The 21796-nt window shown below is 49.0% G+C and overlaps 1 protein-coding gene across 2 annotated transcripts; it reads left to right on the forward strand.

The window, feature by feature from the left end:
• Positions 1–469: 469 nt before the first annotated feature.
• On the forward strand, positions 470–17145 carry LOC124046759 (solute carrier family 22 member 6-like). 2 transcript variants are annotated; one of them, XM_046367500.1, is made up of 10 exons: positions 470–1082; positions 2936–3036; positions 3535–3545; positions 3768–3936; positions 4043–4145; positions 4323–4588; positions 4950–5167; positions 6633–6741; positions 8811–9061; positions 16209–17145. In XM_046367500.1, the coding sequence occupies exons 1-10, from the start codon at positions 795–797 to the stop codon at positions 16352–16354; spliced, it is 1662 nt and encodes a 553-aa protein (XP_046223456.1). In that variant the 5' UTR covers positions 470–794; the 3' UTR covers positions 16355–17145. The 2 variants fall into 2 exon arrangements, with proteins under 2 accessions (XP_046223456.1, XP_046223455.1); XM_046367499.1 differs by having other exon boundaries at positions 473–1082; positions 3391–3545.
• The last annotated feature ends 4651 nt before the right edge of the window (positions 17146–21796 follow it).

Below are 21796 nucleotides of genomic sequence, written 5' to 3' on the forward strand. Positions count from 1 at the left end.
TAGCCTATGTATGACGAGGTTGAGAAGTACATTGTACACGCCAATCCGCACGCCAGACCTAATATAAACTTAATATTGAGGTGATAATGTCTGGGGGGACATTTCATTTGTTTTTTTGCTGTTCTCCAAATAGCATTTTAGAGTTTTAAAATGGTGTAGAAGTAAATGTGTTTCAACTGGAGTTTTTTTTCTACACACCCCACTTCGCCCCCACTCTCCTTAAAAAACGCAGCTCCCCAAACTACTTCCCGTAGCCTTTTCCCATGCCAATAAAGCCCCTCTTCCTTTTTTATTAACTCGGTCAGTTAAAAACAAATTATTATTTACAATGGTGGTCAACAGCCTCGTTCAGGGACAGAACGACAGATTTTTACATTGTCACCCCAGGGATTCGAACCAGCAACCTTTCGGTATAGGCCAAATGCTCTAACCACTTGGGTATCTGCCGCCTCGAATTAAATTGAGAGAGACAGTGAATGGGAAGGAGAGAGTAGAGACGAGAGAGAGAAGGAGAATATAAATTGTGTAGTTCTAGAGACGGTATAGGTTTAGGTAACCTTGTCCTCTGTAAATCTGGTGCACGACACTAGATTATAGGTCCAGACCACGACGTCACGATTTGTTATGATTAGACTTTGCTGTTTCAGCACTTCTTCCGCCGAGGAGTCAGTTGACTGGGAGTTCTTGGGAGTTTTACGATCTAACCAGTCCGGTGACACCGCGAGAGAGGCGGTAAGCAGAGAGAGATAGTGAAAGCTGCAGAAAGAGATAGTGAAAGACGATCGCCTACTACTATGGCTCCGTTGCAGTTCGCGGTGTACTGGCGTCTTGCGCTCATATTCTTCTTCATGGCGTTTCTCTTCTTCCTCGACCTCTTCGCCGTTAGCAGAGCAACCTCCTCGTGCAATAACGTCCCGGGTGAGTTACCGGCCGCTAGTCGAACCTCTGGAGAAGTATCTTCTAGTGCCCATACACAGAACTGGACTACATGGGAGGTGCGCGAGGTAAACGGATCACTTTTACAGGTATTGTTACCGCAACAGGATGAGATTACGGGTGGGAACGACACGGAAAGAGAGAATGTGAGTAAACCGCAAAATCTTTCCAGTTTCTACATGATTGGCAGTTATTATAATGGTCTAAATCAGTGTAAACCCAGCTTTAGTTTATTAACAGATAGTATATAATGTCATCAACACTGATTAGGCAGCATTGCATTCCTCCTGTTTGTACTCTTAACTTCCCCTCGATCAACAATTGATGAGTCAATGAACACTTAATCATGGAAATAGCCGGGGTAACCTGGTTACAGAGCCAGCCATCTACACACTCACTGACCAAGTAAACACTCCCAGAATGTATGTCAGATGTATCGCTCTGTGTGTGTGTTAGGAAACAACCTAAGAGTCCCAGTTTGATCATTAGTCATAAAGACATGATATACTGTAATGGGGTACACAGTGGAACGAAACGCTCCCCCTCGACAACGGAACGAAACGCTCCCCCTCGACAACGGAACGAAACGCTCCCCCGCGACAACGGAACGAAACGCTTCCCCCTCGACAATGGAACGAAACGCTCCCCCTCGACAACGGAACGAAACGCTTCCCCCTCGACAGTGGAACGAAACGCTTCCCCCTCGGCAACGGAACGAAACACTTTCTCCTCGACAACGGAACGAAACACTTCCCCCTCGACAACGGAACGAAACGCTCCCCCTCGACAGTGGAACGCAACGCTCCCCCTCGACAACGGAACGAAACGCTCCCCCTCGACAACGGAACGAAACGCTCCCCCTAGACAACGGAACGAAACGCTTCCCCCTCGACAATGGAACGAAACGCTCCCCCTCGACAGTGGAACGAAACGCTTCCCCCTCGGCAACGGAACGAAACACTTTCTCCTCGACAACGGAACGAAACACTTCCCCCTCGACAACGGAACGAAACGCTTCCCCCTCGACAGTGGAACGAAACGCTTCCCCCTCGGCAACGGAACGAAACACTTTCCCCTCGACAACGGAACGAAACGCTTCCCCCTCGACAACGGAACGAAAAGCTTCCCCCTCGACAGTGGAACGAAACGCTTCTCCCTCGGCAACGGAACGAAACGCTTCCCCCTCGACAGTGGAACGAAACGCTTCCCCCTCGACAACGGAAAGAAACGCTTCCCCCTAGACAACGGAACGAAACGCTTCCCCCTCGACAGTGGAACGAAACACTTTCCCCTCGACAACGGAAAGAAACGCTTCCCCATCGACAACGTAACGAAACGCTTCCCCCTCGACAACGGAACGAAACACTTTCCCCTCGACAACGGAAAGAAACGCTTCCCCCTCGACAACGGAACGAAACGCTTCCCCCTCGAGAGTGGAATGAAATGCTCCCCCCTCGGCAACGGAACAAAGTGCTTCCCCCTCGACAACGGAACGAAACGCTCCTCCTCGACAACGGAACGAAGCGCTCCTCCTCGACAACGGAACGAAACGCTTCCCCCTCCACAACGGAAGGAAACGCTTCCCCCTTGACAACAGAACGAAACGTTTCCCCCTCGACAACGGAACGCTTCCCCTCGGCAACGGAACGAAACACTTCCCCTCGGCAACGGAACAAAACGCTTCCCCTCGGCAACGGAACAAAATGCTTCCCCTCGGCAACGGAACGAAACGCTTCCCCTCGGCAACGGAACGAAACACTTCCCCTCGGCAACGGAATGAAATGCTTCCCCTCGGCAACGGAACAACAATAGAAAGTAAGTGACTAAAAGGAGTGTCACATGGTAAGACGTTTCACAACACACAGTAGTGATAAGAAATACCATCATGTCTCAGGGAAACATCGTCAATATCGCCCGGGGCTGAGGACATAGTAATCTAGCTGTATGTTGTAACACTGACTAAGACATTATCTGGTACAAACGTCAGTGTGTGTTACAGGGTACAGTGTGTATGGATTCGGAGGTGATGTCGTACAGTCAGACCATCTACATGACTGGCCTTCTGCTGGGATCTCTGTTCGGAGGAGCTCTCTCTGACAGGTGAGACTCTCTCTCTCTCTCTCTCTCTCTCTCTCTCTCTCTCTCTCTCTCTCACACACACACACACACACACACACACACACACACACACACACACACACACACACACACACACACACACACACACACACACACACACACACACACACACGCACACACACGCACAGTAAATCATACACTGTAACACATGGAAGGTGTGCGTGTGTGTGTGTGTGTGTGTGTGTGTGTGTGTGTGTGTGTGTGTGTGTGTGTGTGTGTGTGTGTGTGTGTGTGTGTGTGTGTGTGTGTGTGTGTGTGTGTGTGTGTGTGTGTGTGTGTGTGTGTGTGTGTGTGTGTGTACGCACGCGTGACTAGGTACGGTAAGCGAGCAGTGCTGCTGGTGTGTGTGTGTGTTAATGCCGTGACTGCTGTGCTGCCGGCAGTCCTTCCTCACGCCCTCCTCTTCCTCACCCTGCGCTGTCTGGCCGGGGTCTCCTGCTGCTGTATCAATATCTGCAGCTTCAGCCTGGGTAAAGAAAACACACAAACACACACACACACACTCACTCACAGTAAATCATACACTGTAACACATGGAAGGTGTGTGTGTGTGTGTGTGTGTGTGTGTGTGTGTGTGTGTGTGTGTGTGTGTGTGTGTGTGTGTGTGTGTGTGTGTGTGTGTGTGTGTGTGTGTGTGTGTGTGTGTGTGTGTGTGTGTGTGTGTGTGTGTGTGTGTGTGTGTGTGTGTGTAGGTGTGGAATGGAGCCTTCCCAGGTATCGTATTTGGCCCCCGGCCCTCCTGTCCTTCTCCTTCAGCCTGGGTATGATGGCATTGGCACCGCTGGCGTACCTTACACACACCTGGACACAGCTACACCTGGGACTGGCTATACCACAGATCCTCTGTCTGCCTCTCTACTAGTGAGTAACACACACAGTGTTCAGAGTTGACTATAATGTGGTATTCTTATGCAAATAGGAATGTAGTTTCACAGAGAAATAATAATGATAACTCTCTCTCTCTCAGTTATATTCCTGAGTCTCCTCACTGGCTGCTCCTGAAGAGGAGAGCAGAGACTCTGGAGGGGTATAGGAGACACAGTCCTGAGGACAAACGCTTTCTAGACCTGGTACAAACACACACACACACACACACACACACACACACACACACACACACACACACACACACACACACACACACACACACACACACACACACACACACACACACACACACACACACACACACACACACCAGTGTACCCTAACCCAACTCAAGCCTGTGTGTGGTCTTTCTGACCTAGTTGTTGGACACAGAGGCGAAGGACCTGCAGGAAGTACACCTGGAGACACACACACTGGAGACTGGCACACCTGACAGTGAGACACACACACTGGAGACTGGCAAACCTGACAGTGAGACACACCCACTGGAGACTCGCACACCTGACAGTGAGACACACACACCAAAGGCAGACACACAAACATGGGAGGAACACACACTTTCCCACTGCGGACACATGAGAAGTCCCACCATCCTACTGCGCCTGGTCATCTTGAGTTACATTGGGTAGGTGTGTGTGTGTGTGTGTGTGTGTGTGTGTGTGTGTGTGTGTGTGTGTGTGTGTGTGTGTGTGTGTGTGTGTGTGTGTGTGTGTGTGTGTGTGTGTGTGTGTGTGTGTGTGTGTGTGTGTGTGTGTGTGTGTGTGTGTGTGTGTGTGTGTGTGTGAGAGAGGCTGTCAGATTATACCTCTGTATTCTATTTGACAGGTCTGTTCTACAGTATTTGTCTGATGCGTCTTTCCCCTGTGTGTGTGTGTGTGTGTGTGTGTGTGTGTGTGTGTGTGTGTGTGTGTGTGTGTGTGTGTGTGTGTGTGTGTGTGTGTGTGTGTGTGTGTGTGTGTGTGTGTGTGTGTGTGTGTGTGTGTTAGGCTAGCATCAGCCCTGACGTACTACGGTATCTGTATGAATGTCGGGCGTTTCGGGGTGGATGTCTTCCTGGCTCAGTTCTTCAGCGGCCTATCAGAGGCTCCCTGCCTGCTCGTCCCATTCCTATTGGCTCGCTGGGGCAGACGCCCAATCAGCATGCTATCCCTGTTCCTCAGTGGCTCCTTCTGCCTGCTGTCCCTGCTCGCATCACGCTTCTACGGTAAGCACACACACACACACACACACACACACACACACACACACACACACACACACACACACACACACACACACACACACACACACACACACACACACACACACACACACACACACACACACACACACACACACAGGGGGGAAAGACGCATCAAACAAATACTGTAGAACAGACCTGTCAGACACAAAGAGGGCAACAGATGCTACTGAGCCAGATGTCTATGTGTCAGGGGAGAAGCTCCAGGTGGTATCTGATTTTAAGTACCTTGGCATCATACTTGATTCCAACCTCTCTTTTAAAAAGCATGTGAAAAAGGTAATTCAAATAACTAAATTCAATCAAGCTAATTTCCGATTTATACGAAATTGTTTGACTACAGAGGTAGCAAAACTGTACTTCAAATCTATGATACTCCCCCACTTAACATACTGCTTGACTAGTTGGGCCCAAGCTTGCTGTACAACATTAAAACCTATTCAGTCTGTCTACAAACAGGCTCTCAAAGTGCTTGATAGGAAGCCCAATAGCCATCATCATTGTCACATCCTTAGAAAACATGAGCTCTTGAGTTGGGAAAATCTTGTGCAATACACCGACGCATGTCTTGTATTCAAGATCCTTAATGGCCTGGCTCCCCCTCCACTCAATATTTTTGTTAAACAGAAAACCCAGACATATGGCAGCAGATCCACAAGGTCTGCCATGAGAGGTGACTGTATAGTTCCCCTAAGGAAAAGCACCTTTAGTAAATCTGCATTCTCTGTGAGAGCTTCCCATGTCTGGAATACACTGCCATCAGACACACATAACTGCACCACATATCACACTTTCACAAAATGCTTGAAGACCTGGCTAAAGGTCAATCAGATTTGTGAACATGGTCCCTAGCTGTATGTTGCCGCTTTCCATGTTGTCTGTTGTCTGTAGCTTGTGAGGTGTGGAAAACCTTTTTGTTCTATGTTGCTCTGTCTGTATGCTACGTCTTGCTCGTCCTATGTTGCTCTGTCTGAATGCTATGTCTTGCTTGTCCTATGTTGCTATGTTGCTATGTCTATGGTGCTATTGTCTATATTGTAATTGTTTTTAATAACCTACCCAGGGACTGCGGTTGAAAATTAGCCGGCTGGCTAAAACCGGCACTTTTACTGAAACATTGATTAATGTGCACTGTCCCTGTAAAAATAAACTAAACTAAAATAAACTAAACACACACACACACACACACACACACACACACACACACACACACACACACACACACACACACACACACACACACACACACACACACACACACACACACACACACACACACACACACACACACCTCCAGTGATCCAACTGTGTGTGTGTGTGTGTGTGTGTGTGTGTGTGTGTGTGTGTGTGTGTGTGTGTGTGTGTGTGTGTGTGTGTGTGTGTGTGTGTGTGTGTGTGTGTGTGTGTGTGTGTGTGTGTGTGTGTGTAGCTGTCCCAGGGTTGGTGATGACTCTGGCCCTGGTGGGGAAGCTGTGTATGCAGACCACTGTGTTTGTCTCTGTACTCTACGGCATCGAACTCTTCCCTACGCTCATCAGGTACGGTGTGTGTGTGTGTGTGTGTGTGTGTGTGTGTGTGTGTGTGTGTGTGTGTGTGTGTGTGTGTGACCCCTGATGTATAGCTAGTGTTACAGGACTGGTCAGTCCCTATCTCATCCAAGGAGACACACAGCTCTGATCTAGTTCCCTCATGTCTTGTTTATCCTGCTGAGTCAAGCAGCTCTGACATAGTTCCCTCATGTCTTGTTCATCCTGCTGAGTCAAGCAGCTCTGATGTAGTTCCCTCATGTCTTGTTCATCCTGCTGAGTCAAGCAGCTCTGACCTAGTTCCCTCATGTCTTGTTTATCCTGCTGAGTCAAGCAGCTCTGACCTAGTTCCCTCATGTCTTGTTTATCCTGCTGAGTCAAGCAGCTCTGACCTAGTTCCCTCATGTCTTGTTTATCCTGCTGAGTCAAGCAGCTCTGACCTAGTTCCCTCATGTCTTGTTTATCCTGCTGAGTCAAGCAGCTCTGATGTAGTTCCCTCATGTCTTGTTCATCCTGCTGAGTCAAGCAGCTCTGATCTAGTTCCCTCATGTCTTGTTTATCCTGCTGAGTCAAGCAGCTCTGACCTAGTTCCCTCATGTCTTGTTCATCCTGCTGAGTCAAGCAGCTCTGATCTAGTTCCCTCATGTCTTGTTTATCCTGCTGAGTCAAGCAGCTCTGATGTAGTTCCCTCATGTCTTGTTCATCCTGCTGAGTCATAGGTGACATTAATACATGCTCTGCAAACAGAAATAGACACATCATCTATGAATCAATTATCACCCACGTGTGTACACTACCATTCAAACGTTTGGGGTCACTTAGAAATGTCCTTGTTGTGTCCAAATGTGTCCATTTAAAATAACATCAAATTGATCAGAAATACAGTGTAGACATCGCTAATGTTGTAAATAACTATTGTAACTGGAAACGGCTGAATTGATGAAATTGGAATATCTACATAAATGGGTCTCTGTACGCCTATCAGAAACCATCACTCTTGTGTTCCAATGGCACGTTGTGTTAGCTAATCCAAGTTTATCATTTTAAAAGGCTAATTGATCATTAGAAAACCCTTTTGCAATCATGTTAGCACAGCTGAAAACTGTTGTCCTGATTTTAGTGAAGCAATAAAACGGGCCTTCTGTAGACTAGTTGAGTATCTGGAGCATCCGCATTTGTGGGTTCGATCGCTGGCTCAAAATGGCCAGAAACAAAGAACTTTCTTCTGAAACTCATCAGACTATTCTTGTTCTGAGAAATGAAGGCTATTCCATGTGAGAAATTGCCAAGAAACTGAAGATCTCGTACAATGCTGTGTACTACTCCCTTCACAGAACAACGCAAACTGTCTCTAACCAGAATAGAAAGAGGAGTGGGAGGCCACGGTGCACAACTGAGTAAGAGGTCAAGTACACTAGAGTGTCTAGTTTGAGAAACAGACGCCTCACAAGTCATCAAATGGCAGCTTGATTAAATAGTACCCGCAAAACACCAGTCTCAACGTCAACAGTGAAGAGGTGATTTTGGGATGCTGGCCTTCTAGGCAGAGTTCCTGTGTCCAGTGTCTGTGTTGTCCAGTGTCTGTGTTGTCCAGTGTCTGTGTTGTCCAGTGTCTGTGTTCTTTTGCCCATCTTAATCTTTTCTTTTTATTGGCCAGTCTGAGATATGTTTTTTTTCTTTGCAACTTTGCCTTGCAATTTTGCCTTGCAATTTTGCCTCAACTTTACTGGTGACGTTGGGACTGGTGTTTTGCGGGTACTACTTAATGACGCTGCCAGTTGAGGACTTGTGAGGCGTCTGTTTCTCAAACTAAACACTCTAATGTACTTGTCCTCTTGCTCAGTTGTGCATCGTGGCCTCCCACTCCTCTTTCTATTCTGGTTAGAGTCAGTTGAATTATTACTGTTATCCTATCAACACAGCAAGTATGGTGTGTGTGTGTGTGTGTGTGTGTGTGTGTGTGTGTGTGTGTGTGTGTGTGTGTGTGTGTGTGTGTGTGTGTGTGTGTGTGTGTGTGTGTGTGTGTGTGTGTGTGTGTGTGTGTGTGTGTGTGTGTGTGTGTGTGTGTGTGTGTGTTTCAGACAGAAGTGTGTGGGCTTGGTGTGTCTGTGTTACAGGGTGGGCTGTATCCTGAATGCGGTGATCAGTCCTAGAGGAGAAACCATCCCATTGGCCGCTATGATCCTTTATGGGAGTGGCCCCATTGTTGGGGCGGGACTGTGTCTGTTTCTACCGGAGACCAGTGGTGTGCCGCTCCCTGATTCGCTGGAGGACTGTGACAGACAGCCCAATCTTCATCTACCAACCTTCCCTTCCCTTTGGTCTTCAGAGGGTGAGACACCCCTGATGTGTGTGTGTGTGTGTGTGTGTGTGTGTGTGTGTGTGTGTGTGTGTGTGTGTGTGTGTGTGTGTGTGTGTGTGTGTGTGTGTGTGTGTGTGTGTGTGTGTGTGTGTGTGTGTGTGTGTGTGTGTCTGTGTCTGTGTCTGTGTCTGTGTGTGTGTGTTCCTTACTGCAGTGGTCACCAACCTTTTCTGAGTCAAAATGTCCAGATCTACCGCTTATATATATATATTTTCTTTAACACAACTATTAAAAAATGTACGCCTATGCAACATTAACCAACATGAACCAGTTCTGTAGCAGTAAGGTTTGTGCAGTAAGCTATAGGCCCAATACATTATTACTGCACTGCTTTGCTTGAATTGTTCTGCTAATGCATTGTTGTTTCGGACCACTTTTTAAAATTATATTTCAACATTTCAGCTAGGCTCTATGATCACAGCGGTAATAGATCAGTTGCTGTATTACTTGAGATGAGTGAGTTTACATTTTAAATAATTAGCTTTTATTATTTCATTTAATTTTATAATGTTTTATTTTTTAATATGGTGCCTGCATCTGATGGTCAGTCTCAGCGGAGGGCTGAGAGCAGCAGACTGAGGGTCAGTCTCAGCGGAGGGCTGAGAGCAGCAGACTGAGGGTCAGTCTCAGCGGAGGGCTGAGAGCAGCAGACTGAGGGTCAGTCTCAGCGGAGGGCTGAGAGCAGCAGACTGATGGTCAGTCTCAGCGGAGGGCTGAGAGCAGCAGACTGAGGGTCAGTCTCAGCGGAGGGCTGAGAGCAGCAGACTGATGGTCAGTCTCAGCGGAGGGCTGAGAGCAGCAGACTGATGGTCAGTCTCAGCGGAGGGCTGAGAGCAGCAGACTGAGAGCAGCAGACTGATGGTCAGGGTGAGAGCAGTCTCAGTCTCAGGAGGGCTGAGAGCAGCAGACTGAGGGTCAGTCTCAGCGGAGGGCTGAGAGCAGCAGACTGAGGGTCAGTCTCAGCGGAGGGCTGAGAGCAGCAGACTGAGGGTCAGTCTCAGCGGAGGGCTGAGAGCAGCAGACTGAGGGTCAGTCTCAGCGGAGGGCTGAGAGCAGCAGACTGAGGGTCAGTCTCAGCGGAGGGCTGAGAGCAGCAGACTGAGGGTCAGTCTCAGCGGAGGGCTGAGAGCAGCAGACTGAGGGTCAGTCTCAGCGGAGGGCTGAGAGCAGCAGACTGAGGGTCAGTCTCAGCGGAGGGCTGAGAGCAGCAGACTGAGGGTCAGTCTCAGCGGAGGGCTGAGCAGCAGACAGACTGAGGGTCAGTCTCAGCGGAGGGCTGAGAGCAGCAGACTGAGGTCAGTCTCAGCGGAGGGCTGAGAGCAGCAGACTGAGGGTCAGTCTCAGCGGAGGGCTGAGAGCAGCAGACTGAGGGTCAGTCTCAGCGGAGGGCTGAGAGCAGCAGACTGAGGGTCAGTCTCAGCGGAGGGCTGAGAGCAGCAGACTGAGGGTCAGTCTCAGCGGAGGGCTGAGAGCAGCAGACTGATGGTCAGTCTCAGCGGAGGGCTGAGAGCAGCAGACTGAGGGTCAGTCTCAGCGGAGGGCTGAGAGCAGCAGACTGAGGGTCAGTCTCAGCGGAGGGCTGAGAGCAGCAGACTGATGGTCAGTCTCAGCGGAGCTGAGCTGAGAGCAGCAGACTGAGGGTCAGTCTCAGCGGAGGGCTGAGAGCAGCAGACTGATGGTCAGTCTCAGCGGAGGGCTGAGAGCAGCAGACTGATGGTCAGTCTCAGCGGAGGGCTGAGAGCAGCAGACTGAGGGTCAGTCTCAGCGGAGGGCTGAGAGCAGCAGACTGATGGTCAGTCTCAGCGGAGGGCTGAGAGCAGCAGACTGATCAGGTCAGTCTCAGCGGAGGGCTGAGAGCAGCAGACTGAGGGTCAGTCTCAGCGGAGGGCTGAGAGCAGCAGACTGAGGGTCAGTCTCAGCGGAGGGCTGAGAGCAGCAGACTGAGGGTCAGTCTCAGCGGAGGGCTGAGAGCAGCAGACTGATGGTCAGTCTCAGTCTCAGACGGGTCAGTCTCAGGGAGGGCTGAGGCAGCAGACTGAGGTCAGTCTCAGCGGAGGGCTGAGAGCAGCAGACTGAGGGTCAGTCTCAGCGGAGGGCTGAGAGCAGCAGACTGAGGTCAGTCTCAGCGGAGGGCTGAGAGCAGCAGACTGAGGGTCAGTCTCAGCGGAGGGCTGAGAGCAGCAGACTGAGGGTCAGTCTCAGCGGAGGGCTGAGGGTCAGCAGCAGACTGATGGTCAGTCTCAGCGGAGGGCTGAGAGCAGCAGACTGAGGGTCAGTCTCAGCGGAGGGCTGAGAGCAGCAGACTGATGGTCAGTCTCAGCGGAGGGCTGAGAGCAGCAGACTGATGGTCAGTCTCAGCGGAGGGCTGAGAGCAGCAGACTGAGGGTCAGTCTCAGCGGAGGGCTGAGAGCAGCAGACTGATGGTCAGTCTCAGCGGAGGGCTGAGAGCAGCAGACTGATGGTCAGTCTCAGCGGAGGGCTGAGAGCAGCAGACTGAGGGTCAGTCTCAGCGGAGGGCTGAGAGCAGCAGACTGAGGGTCAGTCTCAGCGGAGGGCTGAGAGCAGCAGACTGAGGGTCAGTCTCAGCGGAGGGCTGAGAGCAGCAGACTGAGGGTCAGTCTCAGCGGAGGGCTGAGAGCAGCAGACTGAGGGTCAGTCTCAGCGGAGGGCTGAGAGCAGCAGACTGAGGGTCAGTCTCAGCGGAGGGCTGAGAGCAGCAGACTGAGGGTCAGTCTCAGCGGAGGGCTGAGAGCAGCAGACTGAGGGTCAGTCTCAGCGGAGGGCTGAGAGCAGCAGACTGAGGGTCAGTCTCAGCGGAGGGCTGAGAGCAGCAGACTGAGGGTCAGTCTCAGCGGAGGGCTGAGAGCAGCAGACTGAGGGTCAGTCTCAGCGGAGGGCTGGAGCAGCAGACTGAGGGTCAGTCTCAGCGGAGGGCTGAGAGCAGCAGACTGATGGTCAGTCTCAGCGGAGGGCTGAGAGCAGCAGACTGATGGTCAGTCTCAGCGGAGGGCTGAGAGCAGCAGACTGATGGTCAGTCTCAGCGGAGGGCTGAGAGCAGCAGACTGATGGTCAGTCTCAGCGGAGGGCTGAGAGCAGCAGACTGATGGTCAGTCTCAGCGGAGGGCTGAGAGCAGCAGACTGATGGTCAGTCTCAGCGGAGGGCTGAGAGCAGCAGACTGATGGTCAGTCTCAGCGGAGGGCTGAGAGCAGCAGACTGATGGTCAGTCTCAGCGGAGGGCTGAGGGCTGAGAGCAGCAGACTGAGGGTCAGTCTCAGCGGAGGGCTGAGAGCAGCAGACTGAGGGTCAGTCTCAGCGGAGGGCTGAGAGCAGCAGACTGATGGTCAGTCTCAGCGGAGGGCTGAGAGCAGCAGACTGATGGTCAGTCTCAGCGGAGGGCTGAGAGCAGCAGACTGATGGTCAGTCTCAGCGGAGGGCTGAGAGCAGCAGACTGAGGGTCAGTCTCAGCGGAGGGCTGAGAGCAGCAGACTGATGGTCAGTCTCAGCGGAGGGCTGAGAGCAGCAGACTGATGGTCAGTCTCAGCGGAGGGCTGAGAGCAGCAGACTGATGGTCAGTCTCAGCGGAGGGCTGAGAGCAGCAGACTGATGGTCAGTCTCAGCGGAGGGCTGAGAGCAGCAGACTGATGGTCAGTCTCAGCGGAGGGCTGAGGGCTGAGAGCAGCAGACTGAGGGTCAGTCTCAGCGGAGGGCTGAGAGCAGCAGACTGATGGTCAGTCTCAGCGGAGGGCTGAGAGCAGCAGACTGATGGTCAGTCTCAGCGGAGGGCTGAGGGCTGAGAGCAGCAGACTGAGGGTCAGTCTCAGCGGAGGGCGGAGGGCTGAGAGCAGCAGACTGAGGGTCAGTCTCAGCGGAGGGCTGAGAGCAGCAGACTGATGGTCAGTCTCAGCGGAGGGCTGAGAGCAGCAGACTGATGGTCAGTCTCAGCGGAGGGCTGAGGGCTGAGAGCAGCAGACTGAGGGTCAGTCTCAGCGGAGGGCTGAGAGCAGCAGACTGATGGTCAGTCTCAGCGGAGGGCTGAGAGCAGCAGACTGATGGTCAGTCTCAGCGGAGGGCTCGTCTCAGAGGGCTGAGAGGACTGAGGGTCAGTGCGGAGGGCTGAGCAGCAGACTGAGGGTCAGTCTCAGCGGAGGGGGCTGAGAGCAGCAGACTGATGGTCAGTCTCAGCGGAGGGCTGAGAGCAGCAGACTGAGGGTCAGTCTCAGCGGAGGGCTGAGAGCAGCAGACTGATGGTCAGTCTCAGCGGAGGGCTGAGGGCTGAGAGCAGCAGACTGAGGGTCAGTCTCAGCGGAGGGCTGAGAGCAGCAGACTGATGGTCAGTCTCAGCGGAGGGCTGAGAGCAGCAGACTGATGGTCAGTCTCAGCGGAGGGCTGAGGGCTGAGAGCAGCAGACTGAGGGTCAGTCTCAGCGGAGGGCGGAGGGCTGAGAGCAGCAGACTGAGGGTCAGTCTCAGCGGAGGGCTGAGAGCAGCAGACTGAGGGTCAGTCTCAGCGGAGGGCTGAGAGCAGCAGACTGAGGGTCAGTCTCAGCGGAGGGCTGAGAGCAGCAGACTGAGGGTCAGTCTCAGCGGAGGGCTGAGAGCAGCAGACTGAGGGTCAGTCTCAGCGGAGGGCTGAGAGCAGCAGACTGAGGGTCAGTCTCAGCGGAGGGCTGAGAGCAGCAGACTGAGGGTCAGTCTCAGCGGAGGGCTGAGAGCAGCAGACTGAGGGTCAGTCTCAGCGGAGGGCTGAGAGCAGCAGACTGAGGGTCCGTCTCTCAACATCCCTCCACTCTCCCTTTCCTCCACTGATACTGACCATAAAGGGAAACCTTCTTCCATCTGATGGCGAAACTGGAGTCGAACCACATTATTTCTGCCTTGTGCACAAATTCATGTTGTTACTCCTATGAACAGAGGAAGTGAAATATTCCTTGATATTAAAAAACCCAAGCAGCTAATAATAACAACACGAGTCTATAGAGACACTTTCCTTCTCATTCATTACTGCTGCAGTGTTGGTTGTAGTGCTGAGTGGAAGTAGGGAGAAGGTGCATTTGAATAGTCTATTAAAGTGTTGAATACAAAGTGTTGACAGTGCTGAGTAAGAACGTAAACATTAAACTCACTAATAAAAACAGCAGCCATTTGCTCTATTCGCTGACAGTCTCTCTCTAGTTGTGGTTTTAAACATTTTGAAATCTCACAGTACCAACTTTACTGGAGCTTTCTTTTATGCCCACTACGTTACTGCAGACACAATCGTCTGAGCCATCCGATTGGCCAGAGGTACACTTGATTTGCTCTCTGGGCCCACCAGGAAAGCAGTTTGTACCCATGAAACGGTTAAAAAATGGCAACAGTTTGCCTACCCTGCGCTCAGAGTGAATCAAGTGCACCTACCACCAACAGTGTGATGTGAATAACAAGGAACACAAGGCTTTATCGTTGTTGTTTTTACAGAAAGGTTTGAGGATCGACTAGAAATGCCTTGGAGGTGGCGATCAACTAGTTGGTGACGACTTGTTGTCTCTCTTCAGTGCGTCGTCAACAGCAGCTGACTGTGAAATGCTATACTCAAGAGTTCACAGGCAGCTGGTGTGTTACGTAATCTCTCCTTTTAGGTCAGCTATTTTCCCCCTTTCTCACTCTCCCTCTACCTCTATCGGGCTGCAACGTCCCTCTTTCCGTGGGTTATGGTTCCAGGAATTGACACGGCCACTCATTTTCAGCCTACACAAATTATAACATGCATATTACCGTGTTTCCAAGTGGTGAATAGCTACAAAAGTGGTGTGAACCATTAATTCAGAAGATTAGAATTCTCTTTACAAAAACGGTTATTATATATATTTTTTAAAGTCAATGGTTCAACACTGTGTACATAGTTAGAAGGCAAAAAAACAACGAATCCTATTTTGCATTGCGGTCTGTATCGTCCAATCACAGAACAGATACAAGTCACGTGGTCTGATGGAAACCTTATAGCAGCTAACATGTCACGTGACTTGTAAGTGCTCTGTGATTGGACGATATAGACCACGAGGATCATGGTCAGTGAAGGTTTTGTTGCACTTTGAAACATAAACTGACGTTAAAAGCTGGACTTCTCAACTACATGTGCACCTCATTATAGGAATTGTTTTGCAATCTCTGTAGGTCGTGGGTTAACTGCCTGTTCAAGGGCAGAACAACAACCTTGTCAGCTCAGGGGTTTGAACTTGCAACCTTCCGGTTACTAGTCCAACTCTCTAACCACTAGGCTACCCTGCCGCCCCAATGTTTCCCATGTTGATTCCACGTCATTAAATACGAATGTCTTTTTTTTTTATGATGTGGAAACAATGTTGAGTTAACCAGTTTGTGCCCAGTGGGATAACCATAACCCCCAGTCTGTGGGATAACCATAACCCCCAGTCTGTGGGATAACCGTAACCCCCAGTCTGTGGGATAACCGTAACCCCCAGTCTGTGGGATAACCATAACCCCCAGTCTGTGGCCTGTGGGATAACCATAACCCCTAGTCTGTGGCCTGTGGGATAACCATAACCCCCAGTCTGTGGCCTGTGGGATAACCGTAACCCCCAGTCTGTGGTCTGTGGGATAACCGTAACCCTCAGTCTGTGGCCTGTGGGATAACCGTAACCCCCAGTCTGTGGCCTGTGGGATAACCGTAACCCCCAGTCTGTGGTCTGTGGGATAACCGTAACCCTCAGTCTGTGGCCTGTGGGATAACCGTAACCCCCAGTCTGTGGCCTGTGGGATAACCGTAACCCCCAGTCTGTGGGATAACCGTAACCCTCAGTCTGTGGCCTGTGGGATAACCGTAACCCCCAGTCTGTGGCCTGTGGGATAACCGTAACCCCCAGTCTGTGGCCTGTGGGATAACCGTAACCCCCAGTCTGTGGCCTGTGGGATAACCGTAACCCCCAGTCTGTGGCCTGTGGGATAACCGTAACCCCCATTCTGTGGCCTGTGGGATAACCGTAACCCCCAGTCTGTGGCCTGCTAACCAGAGTCCTGGACCAAAACGCATGTTCAATAGAGACACACATTGTGAGGAATACTGGACTCTTGTTGGTTAATGTCTCTCCAGCTGAGATTTGTATGTATTTCCTGACAGGTGCTCAGCGGATGCCCCAGCTGACAAAGTCTGTCCATTCCTGGGAGACACAGACCCAGAGAAGCCCCCCCACAACCCACGGGATCCCAACTGACTCAAACTGCACGTACTCACACACACACACCACAAACACACACATGCTGTAGATACATGTATTTTAAGTTTCGTGGTGCTCAGTTGGTACAGAACACAACAAACTGGGAGGTACTCCCTGAACTCAGAACACATAAACATTGCAATACATTTTGCGACGTTGTGCCCTACTGAACACGACCCTGGTTCTAGTGTTTCATAGGTTTGATCCTGTATCTCACACAGCCTGTAGAGGCTTGCTGAGAACGTGTTTAAACACAGACCTGTCTGTGAGATGTGAGGAAACATTGCTAATGTAGCATTGTATAAACAGCTCTGCACGAAGGTTGTGTGTGTGTGCATTTTCTGTACGTGTGTGTTATCCTCACACAATCATGAACCTTCCTTGCACCTTGCTGACATTTCTACACTGTGTTTCATGTCAAGTTGACTTGAGATGTGGGGAGGGGGGGCTGTCTTATCATAAAGGGTGTGGTCATGTTGATGTATGTTTGGTATTGAAATCAGATGTCTGTAGTTAAGTCGCTCTGGATAAGAGCGTCTGCTAAATGACTTAAATGTAAATGTTATGTGTAGGAATGTTGTCCTGTCTGGTGGTAGGGTCAGGCTGTTGAAATGACCAATTGTTTCTCATGATGTGCTGTTGTGTGTTCTTATAGGCATTTGACATGCTGAGGAATGTTGTCCTGTCTGGTGGCAGGGTCAGGCTGTTGAAATGACCAATTGTTTCTCATGATGTGCTGTTGTGTGTTCTTATAGGCATTTGACATGCTGAGGAATGTTCTTCTGTACAGCTTGTAGATTTCCTGTTCTTAGCTATTAAATAAAAAAATAGAATTTTCAATTTCATAAGAATGTGTGTTTGTCTGGCTTGGGTCTAAGGTTGCAACATTCCTATAACTTCCCCCAGGTTTCTCAGAAATCCTGGGTAGATATGTCCTGGTATTACATGGGAATAAGCAGCGAATCCCGGAATCCTCCAACCAGAATTTCTGAGAAACCGGGGAATTTGGGGAAGGTTACCCAACCAGAGGCAAGAATCAACTATAAGGAAATTAGGAATCCTCACACGGATATAGTTTCTCCCCAGTATATTATTACCCTTGACGAAGATGAAACTGGGGAACTATATTCTGTGTGTGTGTTGGGCCCCTCATTTCTTCATCTGCACCGGTGGTTTAGGAGTTTAGGATGTGCATATATCACCCTCCTGTTCTCCTGTTCTGCAATAGGGGCGGCAGGGTAGCCTAGTGGTTAGAGTGTTGGACTACTAACCGGAAGGTTGCAAGTTTAAGCCCCCGAGCTGACAAGGTACAAATCTGTCGTTCTGCCCCTGAACAGGCAGTTAACCCACTGTTCCTAGGCCATCATTGAAAATAAGAATTTGTTCTTAACTGACTTGCCTAGTTAAATAAAAGTGAAATAAAAAATAAATAAAATAAAATAATCAACTTAGTCACCCTGGACAATCATTCACCATTCACACGAATACGTTCACACATACAAACAGAGCAGGTGCTTAGTGGTGCATTGTCACGTGGACATGGGGAGTTAGAACGAAATCACCTCTATGACATCGTAGAAAGAGGAGGAAGGGAAGCGCTACTGAGGTACACAATAGTACATTTTGGTAGACAGAAGGTGCTCTTTGGTAAAAGGGGTGAATTTGGTCATCAAAAAGAAAGGAGGACCAAGGCACTCTTCATATAATGAATTAAAATGCCTCTATACACCTATATGACATCTTAACCAGCCATGCTTCCACCAATCCCATGCTTTTACATGCATGACATGGCATATGAGGTTATTATTGTGGTTACCTATTGCGTTATTGACTGTGTTTGTTTATTCCATGTGTAACTCTGTGTTGTTGTTTGTGTCGCACTGTTTTGCTTTATCTTGGCCAGGTCACAGTTGTAAATGAGAACTTGTTCCCAACTTGACTACCTGGTTAAATAAAGGTGAAATAAATAAAAAATGAGGTGAAGGTAGGGAATAAGGATTCAGACTGACAGTAGATGTACATCGCCCTCCTCTGGACAGAAGAGAAACTACACCAGGTTATTTAATAATATCCACACATCCTTAGAGAAACCCATTCAGGTTTGTTAAGATAAAATATGATTTAATATTAAATAAGTTGATCCAGCATCCTAACAATGGCAGAATGGCGAGTAGTGTGTGTACAAAAACATCCCCACGGCATGATACTGCCACCACCATGCCTCACTGTAGGGATGGTGCCAGCTTTACATGCTTGGCATTCAGGACAAAGAGTTCAATCTTGGTTTCATCAGACCAGACCCTCTTGTTTCTCATGGTCTGAGAGTCCTTTAAGTGCCTTTTGACAAACTCCAAGCAGGCAGTCTTTGTGCCTTTTACTAAGGAGTGGCTTCCATCTGGCCACTACTGTAACGGCCTGATTGGAGTGCTGCAGAGATGGTTGTCCTTCTGGAAGGTTCTCCCATCTCCACAGATGAACTCTGGAGCTATGTCAGACTGACCATCGGGTTCTTGGTCACCTCTATGACCAAGGCCCTTCTCCCTCGATTGCTCAGTTTGGCCGGGCAGCCAATCTAGAAAGAGTTGGTGGTTCCAAACTTTTTCAATTTAAGAATAATGGAAGCCACTGTATTCTTGGGGATCTTCAATGCTGCAGAATTATTTTGGTACCCTTCCCCCAGATCTGTACCTCGACACAATCCGGTCTCGGAGCTCTACGGACAGTTCCTTCGACTTCATGGCTTGGTTTTTGCTCTGATATGCACTGTCAACTGTGGGACCTTATATATACCGGTGTGTGCCTTTCCAAATCATGTCCAATCAATTGAATTAACCACAGATGGACTCCAATCAAGTTGTAGAAACATTTCAAGGATGACCAATGGAAACAGGATGAACCTGAGCTCAATTTCCAGTCTCATAAGTTGTTTTATATTTTTGATTTATACATTTGCAAACATTTCTAAAAACCTGTTTTTGCTTTTTCATTATGGGGTATTGTGGTGTCATTATGGTGTATTGTGATGTCATTATGGGGTATTGTGATGTCATTATGGGGTATTGTGATGTCATTATGGTGTAATGTGTTGTCATTAGGGTGGATTGTGATGTCATTATGGTGTAATGTGATGTCATTATGGGGTATTGTGATGTCATTATGGGGTATTGTGTTGTCATTATGGGGTATTGTGTTGTCATTATGGTGTAATGTGATGTCATTATGGTGTATTGTGATGTCATTATGGTGTATTGTGATGTCATTATGGGGTATTGTGATGTCATTATGGTGTATTGTGATGTCATTATGGGGTATTGTGATGTCATTATGGGGTATTGTGATGTCATTATGGGGTATTGTGATGTCATTATGGTGTAATGTGATGTCATTATGGTGTATTGTGATGTCATTCTGGTGTATTGTGATGTCATTATGGGGTATTGTGATGTCATTATGGGGTATTGTGATGTCATTATGGGGTATTGTGTTGTCATTATGGTGTAATGTGATGTCATTATGGTGTATTGTGATGTCATTATGGTGTATTGTGATGTCATTATGGGGTATTGTGATGTCATTATGGTGTATTGTGATGTCATTATGGGGTATTGTGATGTCATTATGGGGTATTGTGATGTCATTATGGGGTATTGTGATGTCATTATGGGGTATTGTGATGTCATTATGGTGTATTGTGATGTCATTATGGGGTATTGTGATGTCATTATGGGGTATTGTGATGTCATTATGGGGTATTGTGTGTAAATTGCTGAGGATTTATATTTATTTAATCCATTTCAGAATAAGGCTGTAACGTAACAAAATGTGGAAAAAGTCAAGGGGTCTGAATACTTTCCGAAGGCATATGTGAATTCACTGTATTTCCATAGTGTGATAATGTGTGTGTGTCTAAGTAGTGTGTTCCAACATGCCTCCCAGTGTCGATGTGTGTGACAGACTTGTGTGTGTGTTCAGGGGTAGGACAAGAAGTTAGTGGGGAAGATTCCGGTCCGCCTGTTTAGCGTTCCCTCCCACCAGTCATACTGTAACTCTGCCTTGGTAACCACGGTGATGCGGTCGCTGGGTTTGAAGCTCAGGTCGCCAGAGTGTCGCCCTGTGAACGGCGACATTAATATCTACTAATATTGCCGGGACGACTTCAGGCCCCGCGTTCCACGCACCCACCCCTAGGAACAGGCACATGATCACAGCTGTATACAGTGAATCATGTTGGTGAACAGTATGTGAACAGTATGCCTTGGTGAACAGTATGCCTTGGTGAACAGTATTTGAACAGTATGCCTTGGTGAACAGTATGCCTTGGTGAACAGTATGCCTTGGTGAACAGTATGTGAACAGTATGTGAACAGTATGCCTTGGTGAACAGTATGCCTTGGTGAACAGTATGCCTTGGTGAACAGTATGCCTAGGTGAACAGTATGCCTTGGTGAACAGTATGCCTTGTTGAACAGTATGCCTTGTTGAACAGTATGCCTTGGTGAACAGTATGCCTTGGTTAACAGTATGCCTAGGTGAACAGTATGCCTTGGTGAACAGTATGCCTAGGTGAACAGTGTGCCTTGGTGAACAGTATGCCTTGGTGAACAGTATGCCTAGGTGAACAGTATGCCTTGGTGAACAGTATGCCTAGGTGAACAGTATGCCTAGGTGAACAGTATGCCTTGGTGAACAGTATGCCTAGGTGAACAGTATGCCTTGGTGAACAGTATGCCTAGGTGAACAGTATGCCTTGGTGAACAGTATGCATAGGTGAACAGTATGCCTTGGTGAACAGTATGCCTTGGTGAACAGTATGCCTTGGTGAACAGTATGCCTAGGTGAACAGTATGCCTAGGTGAACAGCATGCCTAGGTGAACAGTATGCCTTGGTGAACAGTATGCCTAGGTGAACAGTATGCCTTGGTGAACAGTATGCCTTGGTGAACAGTATGCCTTGGTTAACAGTATGCCTAGGTGAACAGTATGCCTAGTTGAACAGTATGCCTCGGTGAACAGTATGCCTCGTTGAACAGTATGCCTTGGTGAACAGTATGCCTCGGTTAACAGTATGCCTCGGTTAACCGTATGCCTCGGTGAACAGTATGCCTCAGTGAACAGTATGCCTAGGTGAACAGTATGCCTTGGTGAACAGTATGCCTTGTTGAACAGTATGCCTTGTTGAACAGTATGCCTTGGTGAACAGTATGCCTTGGTTAACAGTATGCCTAGGTGAACAGTATGTCTTGGTTAACAGTATGCCTTGGTGAACAGTATGCCTAGGTGAACAGTATGCCTCGGTTAACAGTATGCCTCGGTGAACAGTATGCCTCGGTGAACAGTATGCCTAGGTGAACAGTATGCCTTGGTTAACAGTATGCCTTGGTGAACAGTATGCCTTGGTGAACAGTATGCCTAGGTGAACAGTATGCCTAGGTGAACAGTATGCCTAAAAGTAGATTCCCAAACCTTCCATAACAGAGCCATCACCAACAGA

Source organism: Oncorhynchus gorbuscha, linkage group LG10, assembly GCF_021184085.1.
Source record: "Oncorhynchus gorbuscha isolate QuinsamMale2020 ecotype Even-year linkage group LG10, OgorEven_v1.0, whole genome shotgun sequence".
NCBI classification, from domain to species: domain Eukaryota; kingdom Metazoa; phylum Chordata; class Actinopteri; order Salmoniformes; family Salmonidae; genus Oncorhynchus; species Oncorhynchus gorbuscha.

Bases quoted from the DNA above. Each gene is read 5' to 3' on its own strand.
- LOC124046759 (XM_046367499.1), top strand. From the start codon at position 795: ATGGCTCCGTTGCAGTTCGCGGTGTACTGGCGTCTTGCGCTCATATTC. The intron at 3,037-3,390 runs GTGAGACTCTCT...ACGCGTGACTAG, and splicing joins GGAGGAGCTCTCTCTGACAG to GTACGGTAAGCGAGCAGTGC. The intron at 5,168-6,632 runs GTAAGCACACAC...GTGTGTGTGTAG, and splicing joins GCTCGCATCACGCTTCTACG to CTGTCCCAGGGTTGGTGATG.